The following is a 19,428-nucleotide window of genomic DNA, read 5'->3' on the forward strand; positions in this document are numbered from 1 at the left end:
AATTTTCCCTGTCTTATCGTCCGGGTTCCAAGAACATCAAACCCGACGCCCTGTCTCGTGTATTTGATTTTTCCGAGCGCCCGTCTACTCCCGAGTGTATTTTATCCGAAACGCTATTCGTTTCAACACTCACATGGGAGGTCGAATCGAGGGTCGTTAAGGCCTTGGAAGGGGTAACGCCTCCGCCCGGTTGCCCACCGAATCGATTATTCGTGCCGGAGGGATTACGGTCAGACGTTATTCAGTGGGGTCATGGTTCCAATGTGGCTTGTCATCCAGGGGTAAATCGGACTAGGTTCTTAGTCAAGCAACGATTCTGGTGGCCACTTATGGCTCGCGACATTCACGATTTTGTTTTGGCCTGCTCGGTTTGCGCCACTGGTAAAGCTTCCAATCGACCCCCAGACGGGTTACTTCAGCCGTTGTCGGTTCCTTCGAGACCCTGGTCCCATATCGCTCTAGATTTTATCACCGCCCTCCCACCCTCCCAGGGTAACACAGTAGTTTTGACTGTGGTGGACCGGTTCTCGAAGGCAGCCCACTTTGTTCCCTTACCCAAATTACCTTCAGCTAAGGAGACAGCGGTGGCAGTCGTAGATCACGTCTTTCGGTTACATGGCCTCCCGACAGACGTGGTTTCCGACAGGGGACCCCAGTTCGTGTCCAAATTTTGGCAAGAGTTTTGCAGATTACTGGGGGCGACTGTGAGTTTGTCCTCTGGATTTCATCCCCAGAGCAATGGTCAAACCGAGAGGGCCAACCAAGATTTGGAGAGAGTGTTGCGATGTTTGGTCTCCAAGAATCCTTCCTCTTGGAGCCAACAACTGTCTATGGTAGAGTACGCGCACAATACGTTACCAGTGTCAGCTACGGGCCTATCTCCGTTTGAGTGTAGTGTAGGTTACCAGCCACCTATTTTTCCCAGTCTGGAATCCGAGGTTGCGGTCCCCTCCGCTCACGCCTTTGTCCAGAGGTGTCACCGCACTTGGACTAGAGCCCGGGAGACTCTACTCCAAGTGGGGGCTCGCACCAAGGCCAAGGCCGATCGCCACAGGTCAAGGCCTCCCGTATACGTCGTTGGTCAAAAAGTGTGGCTTTCAACTAAGAACATTCCTCTCCGCACCGTTTCTAATAAACTTGCACCCAAATTTATCGGCCCGTTCGCTGTCACCAAGATCCTTAGTCCGGTGGCAGTCCGCCTCAAATTACCTCCCGCGTACAGGAGGGTTCATTCCGTGTTCCATGTGTCCAAAATTAAACCCGTGTTTCATTCACACATTAATCCGCCGGTCCCGGTTCCTCCTCCACCGCGGCTCGTAGATGGGGAGACCACATATTCGGTTAATCGGATTCTGGACTCTAGGCGGAGGGGACGCGGATTCCAGTACTTGGTGGACTGGGAAGGTTACGGTCCGGAGGAGAGAAGTTGGGTTCCTGCTCGAGACATCCTGGATCACTCCCTTATCGATGATTACAATCGACAGGTAAGGGGGTCTGGGAACGCCAGGAGGCGTTCTTAGAGGGAGGGGTACTGTCACGGTATACGAATTCTCTGCTCTCTTCTTGTCTCGTGTTTATGTTGTTGTATGAGTGCACGTGCGTGTGGGCGTGAATGATTGGCACTCCGGATCCGCTCCAGCTGATCATCATCAATTCACCAGCTGCACGCAATCTCTCAACCCTATATATGCTTACCTCTGTTTCTACATCCTTTGTCAGTACGTTGTCTCTGGTCCTCGGTGTCGGTGTTCCTGTGTCCTGTCCAGCCTGGTGTTCCTGTTCGTCATCGTGTTCAAGTGGATTGGGGTTTTCGTTGTCGTCACGTCTTCACTGCACGTCTGCACGAGTCCTGGCCACCGAAGCCCCTGCGTCACTTCACCATCGGCTGTACTGTGTGTTCATCTTATATATAATCATTAAAAGAGTAACTTGCATCTGCTTCCTGTCTTTCATCCCGCGATCATGACAGTAAAGTGATACAAGCAGAACAATGACCAATGAACAAAAACATCAAAGACAGATAATCTGACAAGTGAGCAACAGGGAGCATAAGCACTGGAAAATGTACAAACGAACAGATACAAGTTAGCATTTAATCATGGCCACAAACTGGACATTCTGGTTGTTTACTTTTGCTGGTTGACACTTGTAATGGAGATCCTTCATCGTCCATGTTGGCGTGTTTGACGGCACAGGTGATGGTGGTTAGAGGATCATACTTTTGTTTTGACACTGTTAGGATGCTGAGAACAGACGTGGAGCTCTTTTGATGAATAGGAACACTGGTGCTGGCCTCTATGTAAGGCTCTTCGCCCACTTTCCACATGATATAGACATCACCCAGTTTATGGCTTGTGACCTCACACACCAGAGAGACACTGTCGCTGACACTGTTGCTAGTATCAGGTCTGTAAATGGTAACAGTGGGTTTCTGTCCATCTTAAAGGAAGTGATAAAGGTTCATTAAACAAACAGAAGAATCAAACAATAATGAATAACAATAGTGTATCAAGACAGTCTAAGCTTTTTGACAGCTAAACCATTTCAAATGGGCTTGCAGTTTTTGCCAGATAATTTGTTGTATTACATTTTTTTATAAAAAAGTATTTAATAAAAGTTTAATTGCATCTATAAATGCACATACACCCACAAAGTCAATTATTTGGAAGTAACATTGACTTACCTCCTTTATCAAAATGGATCCCCTGCTTGATGTCTCTCTTATTATTTGCGTCACGGATGGTGCAGGTGACCTTTTCACCATCAAACCATGTCTTTTTATCAATGGTGACATTGTGGATTCTTGTCTGCAAGTTTGAAGTGTCAGTAAAGACATTTCCTGGTCTGATATTCTCACTTTTTACAGGTTCATTCTTCACTGTGCATGACACTGAAGCTTCTTGCACTGTATTTTGTACATCTCCAGAAACAACAGCTTCCAAGACAACTTTATCATTGACAAATAGTTCTCTCTCAATGGGTGGATTTAGCGTCAGTGTGAATTTACAAGCTACAAGGGAGTAAGAAAGTATATGACTTCATGTGTACATTTGGTTTTATGTGTATATCTGTGAATTGAAATTAGTTTGAAGGAGTGTATCCTTGTGAATTTGAAATAGAAGTGAGAGCGTGAACTAGCAAACCAACATTAAATGATTTACCTTTAAAGTTCTTCTTCTCAATAATCGTTTTTCCCTGATGTGTGACCTCACAGGAATAGGAAGTATTTGCATTCCATGTCTCACTGCTGACTTCATAAAAACTGTATGCTGTGTAAAGACCTGTATCTTCATTTAGTTTGCTTTCCAGTTTTAGGCTCGTGCTGTTATTATTTACTTTCCATTGTCCAGTGAGATTCTTGGGGTAGAAATCCTCAATAACACACATGACAGATGTACTTTTTGGAGTTGTAACAGGAACCAAGCTCAGGGTTGGTGTTTGTGGTTTCACTACAAATAAAACAAGGTTTATGCACAATGAAACTGAGGACATCTGACATTTTGCAATCTTAAAATTTCTCTAATTTTACCACAACAGTTTAGTTAAATATCCATCTTGTTAATGTCTGTTGTTACCTGTTATGAATGCTTCACTGACAGTTTTTGATTGGTGTACTGCAGTACACATAGTTTTACTTTGATTCAATTTCGCTTTATTAATAGTTATGTGGCTGACTTTCAACATCTTGTCTCCAGTTGTTATAGGGTACTGGATGAAATCAGTCAAGGCATTTCCCTTGTCCATCCATTTGAAACTGACAGATTTTCAAATAGTGCAACATGCTTTATTAAGCAAAGCACATAGATGCTCTTAGCTGAGTTTGAACGTCAATGTCAAATGTTGTAGCCTATATTTATACATACATATGTATATATATATATATATATATATATATATATATGTGTGTGTGTGTGTGTGTAATTTACATATGTACATGTGTAATTTATATATATATAATAATAAGAAATATCATATGCCATTGTATTCCCTGGCATGAGGTCAGAGAAAAAGTATTTCTGAAAGCCTATGCATATTATGTGCTTTTCTGTTCTTACATTTTTTTAGACCTATGTAGCCTTGTTGTTCTCAGCTAGTGTAAACATTCACTGTCAGACTTTGATTAAGGACAACTGCTTGACATGCACAAAAATATAACAGCAGGTTAATTGGCATTAAATCATTTAATCAATGATCTGACAAAACTAAAAGAGTGTAATAAAATGTCTATTCAAACATGACCCTCCAAAAAGAAACATCATCCCAACAGCAATATACAAGACCCAACAGCAATTAGAGAAACACGTGAAGTAGCTAAAATGTAAAATGTTAGACATTTTAGAGATGTGACTTACCTGTTCGAAATACTTTAGTTGTTAAAGTGCCTTTTGAATTTGAAGCTTCACATATGTAAGGGTTTTGAGGATTCCAGACGCTTTTTTTCACACGCAGATGGCTGATTTTGGTATAGTCTCCGTCACTCCCAAACGCTGGATACTGCACGAAAGTATCCAGATCTTTATCACCAGGAGCCTTCCACTTGAAAGTGAGTGAGTCCGCAGGAGAGAAACCTCTGGTCAAGCAGCCGACGGCGAGGAACCCACTAGAATCAGCAGAACACTGAGACAGGGCGAAGATGGACTTCCGGCGCCGATGGTTGAGCTGTAGAGACATTACATCTTTCTCAGACAATATATAAACTACAACATATAACGTAATATACTGTACATGTGCAACACTATTAGGCCATGCCAAATGAACGAACAAACCAATGAATGAATGAATGAATGAATAAAAAAATAAAAAATAAATTGATTGAGATTACACCGCTATCTTCGGTTTGCATCAGAGTCCTTCCATGTAGATAAACTGAGACTAGGCTATCTTGCAAGTAAGTAATCTTTTCTTCTTCTTCAAGACAACTTTTTAAAGCAAGTTACTTTAACAAGTAAACTGGTCTAATTTGAATCGGTCACGTAAAACATAAAATCTCACGAATTAGCGGAAACATTTTAAGGTTCCAAAAGGGAGTTTTTACAGCAATACCCTTGATAAATAACTATTTTGGGTTCCTCAAAGAACCTTAGTGAACAGTTCTTAAAAGAAACATTTATTTTCTTAGTGTGAAGAATATTTTAATAATCTAAAAAATCTTTTGTGCAATGGAAAGGTTCCATGGATGTTAAAGTTTATTCATCAATGTCATTTAAAGCTCCTGTAGGTAACTTTTGAAAACATGTATTTGCTAAAACTGTCATTATGTCCTGACAGTAGAATATGAGACAGATAATCTGTGTAAAAATTAAGCTCCTCTGGCTCTTCTCAGTGGTCCTATTGCCATTTGCAGAAATACACGCTCCCGGTCAGAAACAACCAATCAGAGCCAGGAGGAGTGTCTTAGCAGTGTCAATCACGCTCGTGTATGCGCTGATCACACCCCTCTCTTGCACAGCGCGAGCGCCGGAGCGCGAGCCGTCGTTCAAACTCAAGATTGCCGGCGAGCTGCAGCTGTGCTTATGACGGAGAAACAACCTAAACTGCCAATTCTCGAGTGACACCTGCTCATAAAACAAAGAGGTAAAAGGAAAAAGACTGATGACGATAAACAAGCGAAAAAGAAAGAATTACACAGAGCCCATTGACTCGGTGTCAAAACTCTAGCCGCATAACATGTAGATGAAATGTCACACACTCTGCTAAGCAACAATTGAAACCTGCTAATTCACTGGCTTGTCATGTTGCTGAAATAATGTACTAGCACACCTTATCTAGCATTATATATCGCTAGAATAATTACTTACATACTGTAGAGTTAGTTACCGTTATATTAACGTTATCTTACTAGCTATTTATAACTTATAGAAAGAGTGCAACGTTATAAAGTTACATGTAGGCTATTGGAAAATACATAATGATTTGAGGACCAAGTTTGTAGTCAAAGTATGGGCAGGCCATAGTCAATGTAAAGCATATTGTTGACGTTTAGTTCCTATTAGTGAATGTGCCATATAACTTTTTATCCACCGTCATCGGTGGGCCTGTTTACTAGCCTGCGCGTTCACGACGGGCTCCGCTGTGGAGGACGAGCTGTGGAGGGACGAGCTGTGGAGGGCGAGCTGTGGAGGGCGAGCTGTGGAGGACGAGCTGTGGAGGACGAGCTGTGGAGGACGAGCTGTGGAGGACGAGCTGAGGAGGACGAGCTGTGGAGGACGAGCTGTGGAGGACGAGCTGTGGAGGGACGAGCTGTGGAGGGCGAGCTGTGGAGGACGAGCTGTGGAGGACGAGCTGTGGAGGACGAGCTGTGGAGGAGGAGCTGTGGAGGAGGAGCTGTGGAGGACGAGCTGTGGAGGGCGAGCTATGGAGGACGAGCTGTGGAGGACGAGCTGTGGAGGACGAGCTGTGGAGGACGAGCTGTGGAGGACGAGCTGTGGAGGACGAGCTGTGGAGGACGAGCTGTGGAGGACGAGCTGTGGAGGGTGGAGGACGAGCTGTGGAGGACGAGCTGTGGAGGACGAGCTGTGGAGGACGAGCTGTGGAGGGTGGAGGACGAGCTGTGGAGGACGAGCTGTGGAGGACGAGCTGTGGAGGACGAGCTGTGGAGGGTGGAGGACGAGCTGTGGAGGGACGAGCTGTGGAGGACGAGCTGTGGAGGACGAGCTGTGGGGGACGAGCTGTGGAGGACGAGCTGTGGAGGACGAGCTGTGGAGGACGAGCTGTGGAGGACGAGCTGTGGGGGACGAGCTGTGGAGGACGAGCTGTGGAGGACGAGCTGTGGAGGACGAGCTGTGGAGGACGAGCTGTGGAGGACGAGCTGTGGAGGAGGAGCTGTAGAGGACGAGCTGTGGAGGACGAGCTGTGGAGGACGAGCTGTGGAGGACGAGCTGTGGAGGACGAGCTGTGGAGGAGGAGCTGTGGAGGACGAGCTGTGGAGGGCGAGCTGTGGAGGACGAGCTGTGGAGGACGAGCTGTGGAGGACGAGCTGTGGAGGAGGAGCTGTGGAGGAGGAGCTGTGGAGGACGAGCTGTGGAGGAGGAGCTGTGGAGGAGGAGCTGTGGAGGAGGAGCTGTGGAGGACGAGCTGTGGAGGAGGAGCTGTGGAGGACGAGCTGTGGAGGACGAGCTGTGGAGGACGAGCTGTGGAGGACGAGCTGTGGAGGACGAGCTGTGGAGGACGAGCTGTGGAGGACGAGCTGTGGAGGACGAGCTGTGGAGGACGAGCTGTGGAGGACGAGCTGTGGAGGACGAGCTGTGGAGGAGGAGCTGTGGAGGACGAGCTGTGGAGGAGGAGCTGTGGAGGAGGAGCTGTGGAGGACGAGCTGTGGAGGAGGAGCTGTGGAGGACGAGCTGTGGAGGACGAGCTGTGGAGGACGAGCTGTGGAGGACGAGCTGTGGAGGACGAGCTGTGGAGGAGGAGCTGTGGAGGACGAGCTGTGGGGGACGAGCTGTGGAGGACGAGCTGTGGAGGACGAGCTGTGGAGGACGAGCTGTGGAGGAGGAGCTGTGGAGGACGAGCTGTGGAGGAGGAGCTGTGGAGGACGAGCTGTGGAGGACGAGCTGTGGAGGACGAGCTGTGGAGGAGGAGCTGTGGAGGAGGAGCTGTGGAGGACGAGCTGTGGAGGAGGAGCTGTGGAGGAGGAGCTGTGGAGGAGGAGCTGTGGAGGACGAGCTGTGGAGGAGGAGCTGTGGAGGACGAGCTGTGGAGGAGGAGCTGTGGAGGACGAGCTGTGGAGGACGAGCTGTGGAGGACGAGCTGTGGAGGAGGAGCTGTGGAGGAGGAGCTGTGGAGGACGAGCTGTGGAGGAGGAGCTGTGGAGGAGGAGCTGTGGAGGAGGAGCTGTGGAGGACGAGCTGTGGAGGAGGAGCTGTGGAGGACGAGCTGTGGAGGACGAGCTGTGGAGGACGAGCTGTGGAGGACGAGCTGTGGAGGACGAGCTGTGGAGGACGAGCTGTGGAGGACGAGCTGTGGAGGACGAGCTGTGGAGGACGAGCTGTGGAGGAGGAGCTGTGGAGGACGAGCTGTGGAGGAGGAGCTGTGGAGGAGGAGCTGTGGAGGACGAGCTGTGGAGGAGGAGCTGTGGAGGACGAGCTGTGGAGGACGAGCTGTGGAGGACGAGCTGTGGAGGACGAGCTGTGGAGGGAGGGCTGGAGCGCAGCAGAGAGCAAGGGGGTGCAGGGACCTGGAAGTTGTGCTTGTTCAAATTTTCAGGCTAAGTCAACGTTTTCTCAAAACTCCCTACTGCAGCTTTAAGAACCTTTATTTTGAACAATGTAGATGCTATATGTCATATAGCATATTTATAGTCATATTTATTATCAGACATATAATAAATACTAAAGGATTATCTAAACGAATAATAATTTATTAGGCTACAGAATAATGACTGCATAATGACTTTTCATTTTGATTCAAATGAAACAGTTATTGTAACTTATGGAGTGTAAATTAAAAAATAAATGAAATGAAAATTCCAACCTTTTGAGAATTTTAAATAAAAGCATAATACAGCAGTTTGTAACTTTGAACTAAAATCATATGAAAAAAAAAAAAAACGACAAATTTATCATTAAAAAATAAATAGCCCAAAAAACCAAACACCCCCAGAACTTTTTTTTTCTTTTCTTTTCATTGTGCTTGAAATAATTTCTTGAATATCAGTTGTTCCACAAAAAACATTCTTTTAAATCTCCAATTGTCATCTTCATGCATTGACAGATGCCTTTGTAAATCAGTAAGCTATGCCAGTTTATTATTATTATTATTATTTAATAGTATCGGTATGCAATCAACAATTTAGAATATAACACATTATATTAGTGGATAGCAGTGCATAAATTTAAAACGACCCAGAGACGTTACAGTTTAGTTAGGCTTTTTAGTCTTTGCTCTGGCTGTTTTCAGCGTCTAATATTTGAGCAGTTTAAGGCAACACATGTGAGAATAATGTACAACGAAATGAGTCGTTTAAAAATACTGTTGTATTTTTGTTCGTTTTAAACAGATGAACATTTTTTATAAAAGTATGTAGTCTTTTAGTGAAATGGACAACAGCTAAATTAAGACAGTTTCCAATAGAAACTCTAACTCTTTTAAAGATAGGCTATAATAATAATAATAAAAAATTATAATCTGCAAGCCACATTGAGAAATGTTATGTACAAATTTATATGTCGGCTGAATAACTCAGAGAATTATATAATTGTGGCATTGACCAATATCAAGTTTAGCACTACACGGTATAAGTCCAAGTTATGGAAGCATTGGTATAGTTGTCTCCTCTGAAGTTGTATTTGTTTTTTATTATATTGTATTGTGTGTACTGTCTTGTTTGTTTTATCTGGACCGGTGAGTCTGTAATAAAGTTTTATTATTATTATTATTATTATATAATAATAAAACACACGTGAAATTTTGTCTTTTTTAACGATACAAATGTCCTTGAAATTAATCATAAAATCTTACTGTTTGTTACGGTGACTTTGGTGCCGCTTCCCCAGTAGTCGAAAGCCCAGTTACACAATATCCTTTTAATGTTACAGTGCAGTATAAAAATACAACGCTCAGAGTTTGTTGAACGACCTAGCCAATCCCTCGTTTTATTTAAATGCGCAAATAAAATTATTTAGAATTGAATTATTCATAATCTGAATCTTTGCGTTTCTAGCAAATTACTTTAGACTAATGTCCTGACTTTAATTGTTCTAATCGCATAACAAGAAAAGCTCGACATTGAACTGTTGCTTTAATGTTTAATCTAAAAAAACATTTTTTTTTTTCGACAAAATAACTGCGCACACATTTATCGTATTAGATCAGATTTTGATTTGTTAGGTGGGTATTTTTCTTACCTGACGAGACAGTGATCAAGGTTCCTTTTCCCCAGTAGTCAAAAGCAATTGTCACACTGACACTTTACCCGGGGATATTGTACAAAAATAGCAGCTATGTCATATGTAACCCCCATTTATTATTATATAACCCAGATATTGGACTATTTAGACTTATATTTAACCTTATATAGCCAAAACGGACTAGAAAGGGAAATTTACCTTTAGCCTTATATTTAAAAACTTGCCAACGTTATTGAGAGGATTAACTGAAATGTAACATCTTACCAGATGTCACTGTGACAGATGTGCCTTTCCCCCAGTAGTCAAAGGCAGCATCACAGTGATCATTTTAATTACTTCAGTGCACAACATACCTGTCAACACTCCCGTTTTTCCCGGGTTTCTCCCGTTTTTTAGCCCTATCTCCCGGACCCCTCCCGGTTTGTTATTTCTCCCGGGAAACTCCCGTAATTTGCATGGCCCAAACTCCTTTATGAATAATCGGACCAATATGTTTGTCTAATGTTGACCAGTTGCCAGATTGTATTAAATGCATTATATTCACACAATCCACAGACCATTTACAATTTCAACCCGTTTGTCACCTCAACCTGGCAACCTATAACCCAGTTTAAAGTTTAACCCGAAAGCGAGCCGATAGACATGATGGCAGGTGAAGGTGGTGTCCCCGCAATGAAACTGAAGTACAGTTTGTAACGCGTTGCTTCAGGAAGATTAGGGATAACTCACAACTGAAGTTATTGCATGCAGAGGCCAGACAGACACACGGAGGCGATTGGCATCTCACAACTCGCACTTTATTCCCAAATCTAACTCGTGTAGCCTAACTGTCTGTCACACGTTCTACTGTCCACATCGTTACTTAGTAAACAAAATAAGATAAAAATTAGCATCAAACAGAAATTACCCGCCTACATGGGGTGTTCGCATTGACAGTAAAAGGGGTGTTCGAGGCCCAAGGCACATACAATACAATACTGCCGACAGTTCAACAGGGAGCGCATAGCTCTTAAAGGGGCCACACCTTATTTCCAGTCGTTACAAGTTGTACATATACCCCCCCCCCCCCCCCCCCCCCCCCCCCCCACCCGCCGGAGAAATCTCCCGGATTTTGAAAACCAAATGTTGACAGGTATGGTGCACAAAAACAACCAACCTTAAAACCTGATTTTAATTATCCATGATATTTTTTTCTCTGACTAAAAAGTGTTGTTAATAAGTTAATTTAATCGCCTCTAGAAATATGTTTTATATACATAACGATTCATATTTTTTGGTTTGATTATATTCAGAGGTGTAGTGGTAAAAAAAGAGGTGGGTAAACTATAAATTCTGGTGGACCACGATGTGGTCACCCGGTAAGGTGGGCCACTGCCTACCGGTGTATGTGTATCCTGATGACATTGCTATGGGCAGGGCTCGAAATTAAGCCTTTTCATACGCTTGTCCTTCGGACAAGTAAATCTGTCATTCACTTGTCCGAGTAAAAAAAGTTTCTCGTCCGGATTTTTTTTTTTGGTGTATTAATTTTATCATCAGTGTTCAATTAGCTTTGATATTTAAATCGGCATATTGTAATATTTGCACCTTTAAAGGGAAATCCTCCCCCAATATTATTAAATGTATGCTTCATCTTTCATTTTAAATTCCTAAATTTGATCAATGAATTAAATTATTTCGAATAATAAGACACTATAGGGCTGATCAAATTAAATCATTTACACTGAAAAATTACAATTACATAAAATAATGTTATGAAATTGATTTAAATTTACAAATAAGAAACGTTGGAAAGAATGATCCACTTTTAAAAATAACACAAACCGCCAGTAGGTGGCGGCAGGCGACCGTCTTAATGAGTGAGACATTGATTCATTCATTCAAAGGATTTGTTCAAACGGCTGATTCATTCAAGATTGCGACAGATGTTTATGAATGGGTCATTGAATCTTTGACTCAATCGATTCGTTCAAAATGCTGAATCATTCAGTAATGAAAACAGATTGAGTGTTCCTGTGAGATGCGCCGTGGTTCTGCTGTGATTTTTGTTTGGAACTATTTTCGCTGCTGAAACAGAACAAAAACAGCCAATATTGCATCTAAAATGTAATTGACTTAATTTTAACTGTTTATTGAACTGTTGTAGGAAATCAATGTCACATTTTCAATCGTGATGGTGTTCAGGAAAAATAATTGAGGTTGCTTAACATATGTTAAAAATATAAAGCTCCACATTTAGATTTTTTATAGGCAGTATGTTGTTAACTGAGTGTGTGTGTGCTGCGCTCATTTGTGTAGATGTCTCCTCGAGAGGCTGCGCGAGCGTCATCAGTGCAACCTCACCGTCAGTAATAGTCAACAACACTGACAGTAATGCAGCGCAATATGAAAGAGTTCGTCTTAGGTTTAACAACCTATGAAACTAATAATTAACAATATGAAACTAAAACGGCATAAGCTTAATTTATAGCTATTTAGAGGTGGATAAACGCAATTTAGAGGTGGATAAACGCACTTTGGAGGTGGGTAAACGTCCCGGGTTACGTATGTAACCCTAGTTCCCCGAAGGGACGGACGCTGCGTGTAATCGCAGTGGGAACGCCCTCAGCGTGACGCGTCTGAAGCATGAATGAAATCAGTCAATGGAGAGAATGAGCGTACGGCGAGTGACGTCATCGACCAGGAAGCTATAAATATCCCCTGAGTACACAATACGCCAGCTTAAAAGTTACTGAAGCAGCGACCCAAGGGGATGCCGAGAGTATGGCAGGACACGCAGCGTCCGTCCCTTCGGGGAACTAGGGTTACATACGTAACCCGGGACGTTCCCCTTCAGGGACTACCGCTGCGTGTAATCGCAGTGGGAACGCAATACCCACATCCCCATACGACCAAATCCCCGTCGTGTGTCATTAGGAGACACAAGCCGACGAGAGAACCTGAGCCCCGGGAGTGGAGCTAAGATCGAGGGAATAAAATCTAACGAAAGTGTGCGGTGAGGACCAGCCTGCCGCATCACAAACGTCCTGAAGAGAAGCTCCTGAAAGAAGAGCTGTAGAAGCAGCCATACTCCGGGTGGAACGAGCCCTTACAGCCAAAGGTGAAGGCTGATGGGCCGAACCATAAGCAAGTGGGATGGCCTCGACCACCCACTTGCTCATCCTTTGCCTAGATGCAGGACACCCTTTCTTAGGTGACCCAAACAGACGAACAGTTGTTCCAATCTCCTCCACAGGGCAGCTCTGTGGACGTAAGCATCTAAAACCCAAACTGGGCACAGCAAATTAATTTTCTCCTGGTCTGACGTCAGAAAAGGCGGAGGACAGAAAACCTGCAGAACTATAGGTCTAACAGAAACAGTTGGAACCTTAGGAACATAACCTGGTCTCGGAAAGAGAAAGGCCTTAGCCAACCAGGAGCAAATTCCAGGCACGAGGGAGCCACCGAAAGTGCTTGAATATCTCCAATTCTTTTTAAAGATGAGATAGCGAGAAAAAGGATAGTCTTAGAGTAAGAAACTTTTCCGAAACTTCCTCGATGGGCTCGAAAGGAGCAAGGGAGAGACCTTCTAAGATGATGGCCAGATCCCAAGCTGGTACCCTCGTGCGAACTGCAGGCCTCAGCCTCAAGGTGCCACGAAGAAAGCGAGACATAAGTGGGTGTTTCCCGAGGGAACCTCCACTTGAAGGGGTGTGGTAAGCAGCTAAGGCCGCCACATACACCTTCAGTGTGGAGTGGGATAACCCTGTGGAGAGACGGTCCTGCAGGAAATCCAGCACTGTACCAACTGGGCAGTTAACTGGGTCCTGCTGGCGCTCTCCACACCAAGAGGTGAAAAGTTTCCACCTCGCGGCATATAACTTCCTCGTGGAGGGAGCTCTGGATTGGAGGATGGTCTCAACGACCTCAGCCGAGAGACCAGAATCTATGAGCTGGGCCCCCTCAGAGGCCAAGCCCACAGCCTCCATAGCTCTAGACGGGGGTGAAGGATCGACCCACTCGCCTGAGAGAGCAGATCTCTCCTGATCGGTATCTCTAGGGGAGAGCCGTCGAGGAGAGACACTAGGTCCGCAAACCATACCCGGGCCGACCAGAACGGGGCTATTAGCAGGAGACTGAGCCCGTCCCGGCGAACCCTCTCCAGAACTCCTGGGAGCAGAGCGATCGGGGAAAAAGCGTACAAGCGTGACCTCGGCCACGGATGTACCATTGCATCCAACCCCAGCGGGGCTGGATGGCTGAGAGAGAACCACAGCGGGCAGTGTGATGTTTCTCGAGAAGAAAATAGGTCTACCTCGGCAAGACCGAAATGTTTCCATAGGAGTTCCACCACCTCGGGGTGAAGACTCCATTCCCCGGGCCTCGGCCCCTGTCTTGACAGGATGTCTGCCCCCTGATTTAAATACCCCGGGAGATAAATAGCTCTCAGAGAAAGAATTTTCCCCTGGGACCATAGAAGGATCTGACGTGCCAGTTTGTAAAGCGGGCGAGAACACAAACCCCCCTGATGGTTGATATAAGAAACCACCGATGTGTTGTCTGTCCGGACAAGAACATGGTGGCCCCTTAGGTCTGGGAGGAAGTGTTTCAGAGCCTGAAACACCGCCAACATCTCTAGGCAGTTTATGTGCCACAGACGATGATGGTCCTCCCACAGACCCTGAGCCGGGCGACCATCCATGATCGCCCCCCCAACCCGTGAGAGAAGCATCTGTCGTTAGCATAACGCGATGACAAGGAGCTCCTAACACAGGGCCTTGGGACAGAAACCAAGGATCTTTCCACATGATCAGGGCGTGATGACACCGTCGCGAACTCACGATCATGCGAAGCGGATTTCCCCTCGGGGAGAATCCCTTGGTCCTGAGCCACCACTGTCACAGTCTCATGTGCAAGAGGCCAAGAGGTAACACGTTGGACGCAGCTGCCATGAGACCTAACAGTCTCTGGAACTGTTTTACAGTGGATGACTGGCCTAGCTTGACCTGATCTACTGCAGCGAGAATCAAAGCAATACGAGCAGGTGACAATCGTGCCTGCATTGTCGTTGAATCCCACACCACACCTAGAAAAGTGGTTCTCTGAAATGGAGAAAGAACACTCTTTTTGGCGTTGAGCCTCAGCCCCAGTCACTTGATATGAGCAAGAACGACATCTCGGTGCCGAACCGCCTGTTGTTCCGATTGAGCTAGAATCAAGCAATCGTCTAAATAGTACAGAAAGCGGATGCCCTGTAACCTCAGTGGGGCTATAGCAGCATCCATACACTTCGTGAATGTTCGGGGTGACAGTGCTAGGCCGAACGGAAGAACCCGATATTGGTACGCTTCGCCCCCGAAAGCGAACCTCAGGAACTTCCTGTGTTGAGGGAGGATAGATGCATGGAAGTAAACGTCCTTTAGATCTATCATGACAAACCAGTCCTCGGATCTGATTTGAACATCCCGAGTGACAAACACAGCGCCCTGTAACATACTGGCAGGAAACAGCTGGTCTGAGCACTCCACAACCCTCCTTGGAGGGGGCGAGCGTCCCTCGGGAAATCGCTCGCCGAGTCTCTCTACGCCCTGTATAGGCAGGGTTAGTAGAACAGACCCCTGAGGGCATCGAGAAAGACAGGGCACCGTGTTTTTGTGCAGTGAACTCAAGTTTTTCCCGATGGGGACCACCCTCAGAGTCCTGACGTTCAGCCCGTCAGGACTCTTTCGACGCGGCCTTTCTGGCGACAATGACTGTCCTCAGATCAGTCCTGCCCCGAGAAGGCCGCGCCGGAGAGCGCCCGCCTCGTCCCTCCAGTTTCTCTGCAGGGGGGCACGAGACGTGACACTCTGCTTCTGCTGTGCTCTTTTGGAAGACGAACTCGACGAAAAACTTTGCTCTGGTTGAACATTCTGCGTGACAGACACAGTGCCCTGTAACGGCGCACCAGCAGGGAACGACTGGTCTGAACACACTAGAACCCTCCTTAGAGGCGGCGAGCGTCCCTCGGGAAAGCACTCACCAGACCCTTCTACGCCCTGTTTCGGCAGGGTTAGTAGGACGGGCCCCTGAGGGCGCCGGGAGAGACAGGGCACCCTTAAGGGAGGTGAACGCAAGTCTCTCTCGGCGGGGACCCCCCTCAGATTTTCCTTTGAGCAGGTCGGCCTGAAAAGCCTGCATAAAAGTCTTTTTATTTTTTATTTTTTTATTGTATGCAAACATGCAGCCGCCTGCCCAGCCACCGAGTAAGCCTTCCCCACCAGCACAGAGGTATATATATTTATTTATTTATTTTTTGGTGGAAGAGCCGGTGCTTTAAGTGAAGACGATGAAGCAGGAGAGAGATAGCTCGCGAGCGTCTCCTCCGCCTACAGTATCGTCACATAACCAGCAGATTTAGCACCAACAATGTTACCATAAGCATTGGACTGATTTGTGTAAATTCAGCTTGAAACCGGTCTAACCCAGGTCTTTGAAACCTCAGCATGAAGATCTGGGAAGAACGGTAAGCACCGGCGAGAAGGTTGAGGTCGTGCAGACAGAAATCTATCATCTAGATTGCTTTTAATTCTAGAAACCTGTCTATCAGCTGGCCACTCGATACTGTTTTTTTTTTTTATCAGCTTTTCAACAGCCCGAGATAACACATCCATCAAACCTTCTTCATTTGCAGTATAATGTGATAAACTAGTTTTCTCTGATGCAAAACTTTCGACATCCAGCTCCTCAGAACTGGAAAATCTCAATTCAACATCATCATGTGCCTCCACCCGGGCAGAAGTAACCGCCGCAGCGCGTGCTTCCAGAGCCGGGTGAGAGGCACTAGATCTCGGCGGAGATAGCTGAGATAGGGCGGAGCCCGTCTCAACGTCGCCAGCGAGATCCATCTGCGAGCCCCAAGACAAGCGCCGCCGCTCTGCCTCAACAGAAGCGGGACCCGAGCCTCGGGGAGCTCGCAGCAAATCACTCTCCTCGAAGAGCGATCGCCGCGAGCGCAGAGTTCTCAAGGGAAAACGCTCGCAATGCTGACAATCGACTCCCTCGAGAGCCGACTGGGCATTGCTGCACTCCCAAACAAGCCACACATAAACTGCTCGCTCATATTGTTTTTTTTATATAAAATATATATAGTGAAAACTCCTGACAAAACAGACAAACACAATCGACAGATTCAGACACACACAGAGCTGCTGAAGTAACTAAAGCTGGCGTATTGTGTACTCAGGGGATATTTATAGCTTCCTGGTCGATGACGTCACTCGCCGTACGCTCATTCTCTCCATTGACTGATTTCATTCATGCTTCAGACGCGTCACGCTGAGGGCGTTCCCACTGCGATTACACGCAGCGGTAGTCCCTGAAGGGGAACGCTATTTCCGAATATTGGGAGGTGCGTAAACGGCGTTTACGTGCGTTTAGCCTCCACTACATCCCTGATTATATTTAATTTGGTTAGTAGGCTATTTAAATCAAACTTTGGCTTCTTACCTGATGTCACAGTCACCGCTGTTCCCTTTCCCCAGTAGTCAAAGGCACCGTCACAGCGGGAAGGTGCACGATAAGAGCCTTACCATAACCACAATAATACATTTTAATATGCAATATTTTGTCTAGGGCGACGTCAAAACGATTTAGTTTGATATGTTAGTTCGCACTTTCTTTAATCGGAGAGTTTTACGCGCATTATTTATCTACCGTTACCGACACATCTTTCCAAGGTAAAATCTGTAAATACGTCGGCATGTTAGTTTTGTGAAAGAAAGACTACCTGATCTTCCAAAATAAGTAGAAATAAAATAACAGAAAATATCGGCAATATCTTACCTGAGGAAACGGTGACTTTGGTTCCTTTCCCCCAGTAGTCGAAGTAATCGACACAGTGACTGGTGCATTTGAGTTCCCGACCCAAAAACCCACACAAAGCATGTGATCAAAATAACTTAAACCTAACATTTGTTATTCTACCTTTTGGTCAGAATAAATGAATGCAGTGAAAACTTATGTCACAGGTCGGGGGGGCCAAGCCAGACTGCGCCCACCCCTCAAACCCAGGACCACCTCGAGGAGCGTACCAGAGACCAGGCAGACAAGAAGAATATCTAAAAGTAACAATCTTTATTGAATAAAAGCAAGAATTAAAAGTCTTAATGCGGGCTTCGTCTCTCTTTCCAGGGAGGAGGAGGCCGAGGGGTTCACTGCGAGGGCCCGGGTTACTGGCAGCCACAGAGGAGGAAGGAGTCGAACGCCCGTCCGGCGTGCAGGTAAGTAACGTGGTAAGTAGACTCTTTTCGGCGTAATACAGGCGGGCAGCGACCCGGGCGGACCAGGGCCGGGGCCACGGGCCAGGAGGGGACTCTCTCCACAGGACAGGTGGGTAGCAGGTAAGTTTTTCCCAAGCGTCAGCTATTCGGTAGATGACCGGCACAGGGGCGATGGAGTCTAGGAGGGGGACTCACTGCCGGCCAGGTAGGTAGTCGGGTAGGCAGATCTCCTCCGTGTAGGGTGCTCTCCTCCGTGGCGTCACTGAGCAGCAGGCGTGAGGTCCTCCGGGTGCCTTTCCGCCCTTGACGGCTCCAGCCAGAGACAAGGGTCCCCTCTAATCCAAGATAGAGACAAGTTTGCAGGTTCAATTCTATTTCGGTGAAGTAAGGACTTATGGCTAGAGCGGGTGGTTCTGAACAAGCAGCGTTGCTGCTGGGATGTGTCTCTCCTCTGAACAGGCAGCACACAAGAAGGCCGAGGCAGACGAATCTTCTATTTAAATAGACAAAGCCTTTGATACAAGAACGAACATGATCCTTTCGTATAATGGAGAATCGGCTTACGGCTGGACTGGGTTGCTCCACACAGGCACTAGGGCTGGGATGTGTCTCTCCTCCGACCAGGCAGCACCCAAGAAGGCAGTGGCAGGAGAATCTTAAATAGACGGAGCATTTGATACAAGAACAAACATGATCCTTTCGTATAATGGAGACTCAGGCTTACGGCTGGGCTGGGTGGTTCCCACGGCAACACTAAGGCTGGGGTGTGTCTCTCCTCCGAACAGGCAGCACACACGAAGGCGGTGGCAGAGGAACGTTCTATTTAGATAGACAAGACAAGTTAAACAGGACAATCACACTTAGGGGTGGGAAAAAAAATCGATATTGCAATATATTGTTGTGCTCTCTGTCGCAATAAATAATCGATACACTAACGCCCAATATCGATATTTTATTACAACACAAAATGATTAATTTACCCGTTGTCAGTGTCACTGTCACTACCCATATCTACCATTCTGTTTGCGGGGGCGCTGTTCGAGTAAATAGGGGTAAAGTGGCGCAAACAGCGGCCGGTGAAGAACACAAGTTAACTAACAACAACAGAGAATTGCAGAAAAAAAGAGAAGCGAGATGAATGGCGGAAAAAAATAAAAAACTAATCAAAGACCCACCTGCTAGTTTCCACTCTAAAGTGTGGAGACACTTCGGGTTTTACGAGCAGAGAGAGCGCAACGGCCGCGCGCGCGCACTCTCACGTCTTCAAACAACACGAGCGCTGTCTTGCTCTCTCCCTCGCGCATATTAATCAAGATCAATTGACACGATAGTAAAAGGTCGGA

The 19,428-nt window shown here is 46.3% G+C and overlaps 1 gene segment (V, D, J or C); it reads right to left on the bottom strand.

The window, feature by feature from the left end:
• Positions 1–1,974: 1,974 nt before the first annotated feature.
• Positions 1,975–17,750, bottom strand: LOC130090929 (Ig mu chain C region membrane-bound form-like). The segment is given in 5 exon segments: positions 1,975–2,439; positions 2,684–3,010; positions 3,162–3,449; positions 4,353–4,659; positions 17,649–17,750. Coding segments are annotated over 5 exon segments (1,371 nt in total).
• Between the last annotated feature and the right edge of the window lie 1,678 nt (positions 17,751–19,428).

This window comes from Rhinichthys klamathensis, unplaced genomic scaffold (assembly GCF_029890125.1).
Source record: "Rhinichthys klamathensis goyatoka isolate OS25496 unplaced genomic scaffold, OSU_Roscu_1.1 h1tg000155l_1, whole genome shotgun sequence".
Classification (NCBI taxonomy): domain Eukaryota; kingdom Metazoa; phylum Chordata; class Actinopteri; order Cypriniformes; family Leuciscidae; genus Rhinichthys; species Rhinichthys klamathensis.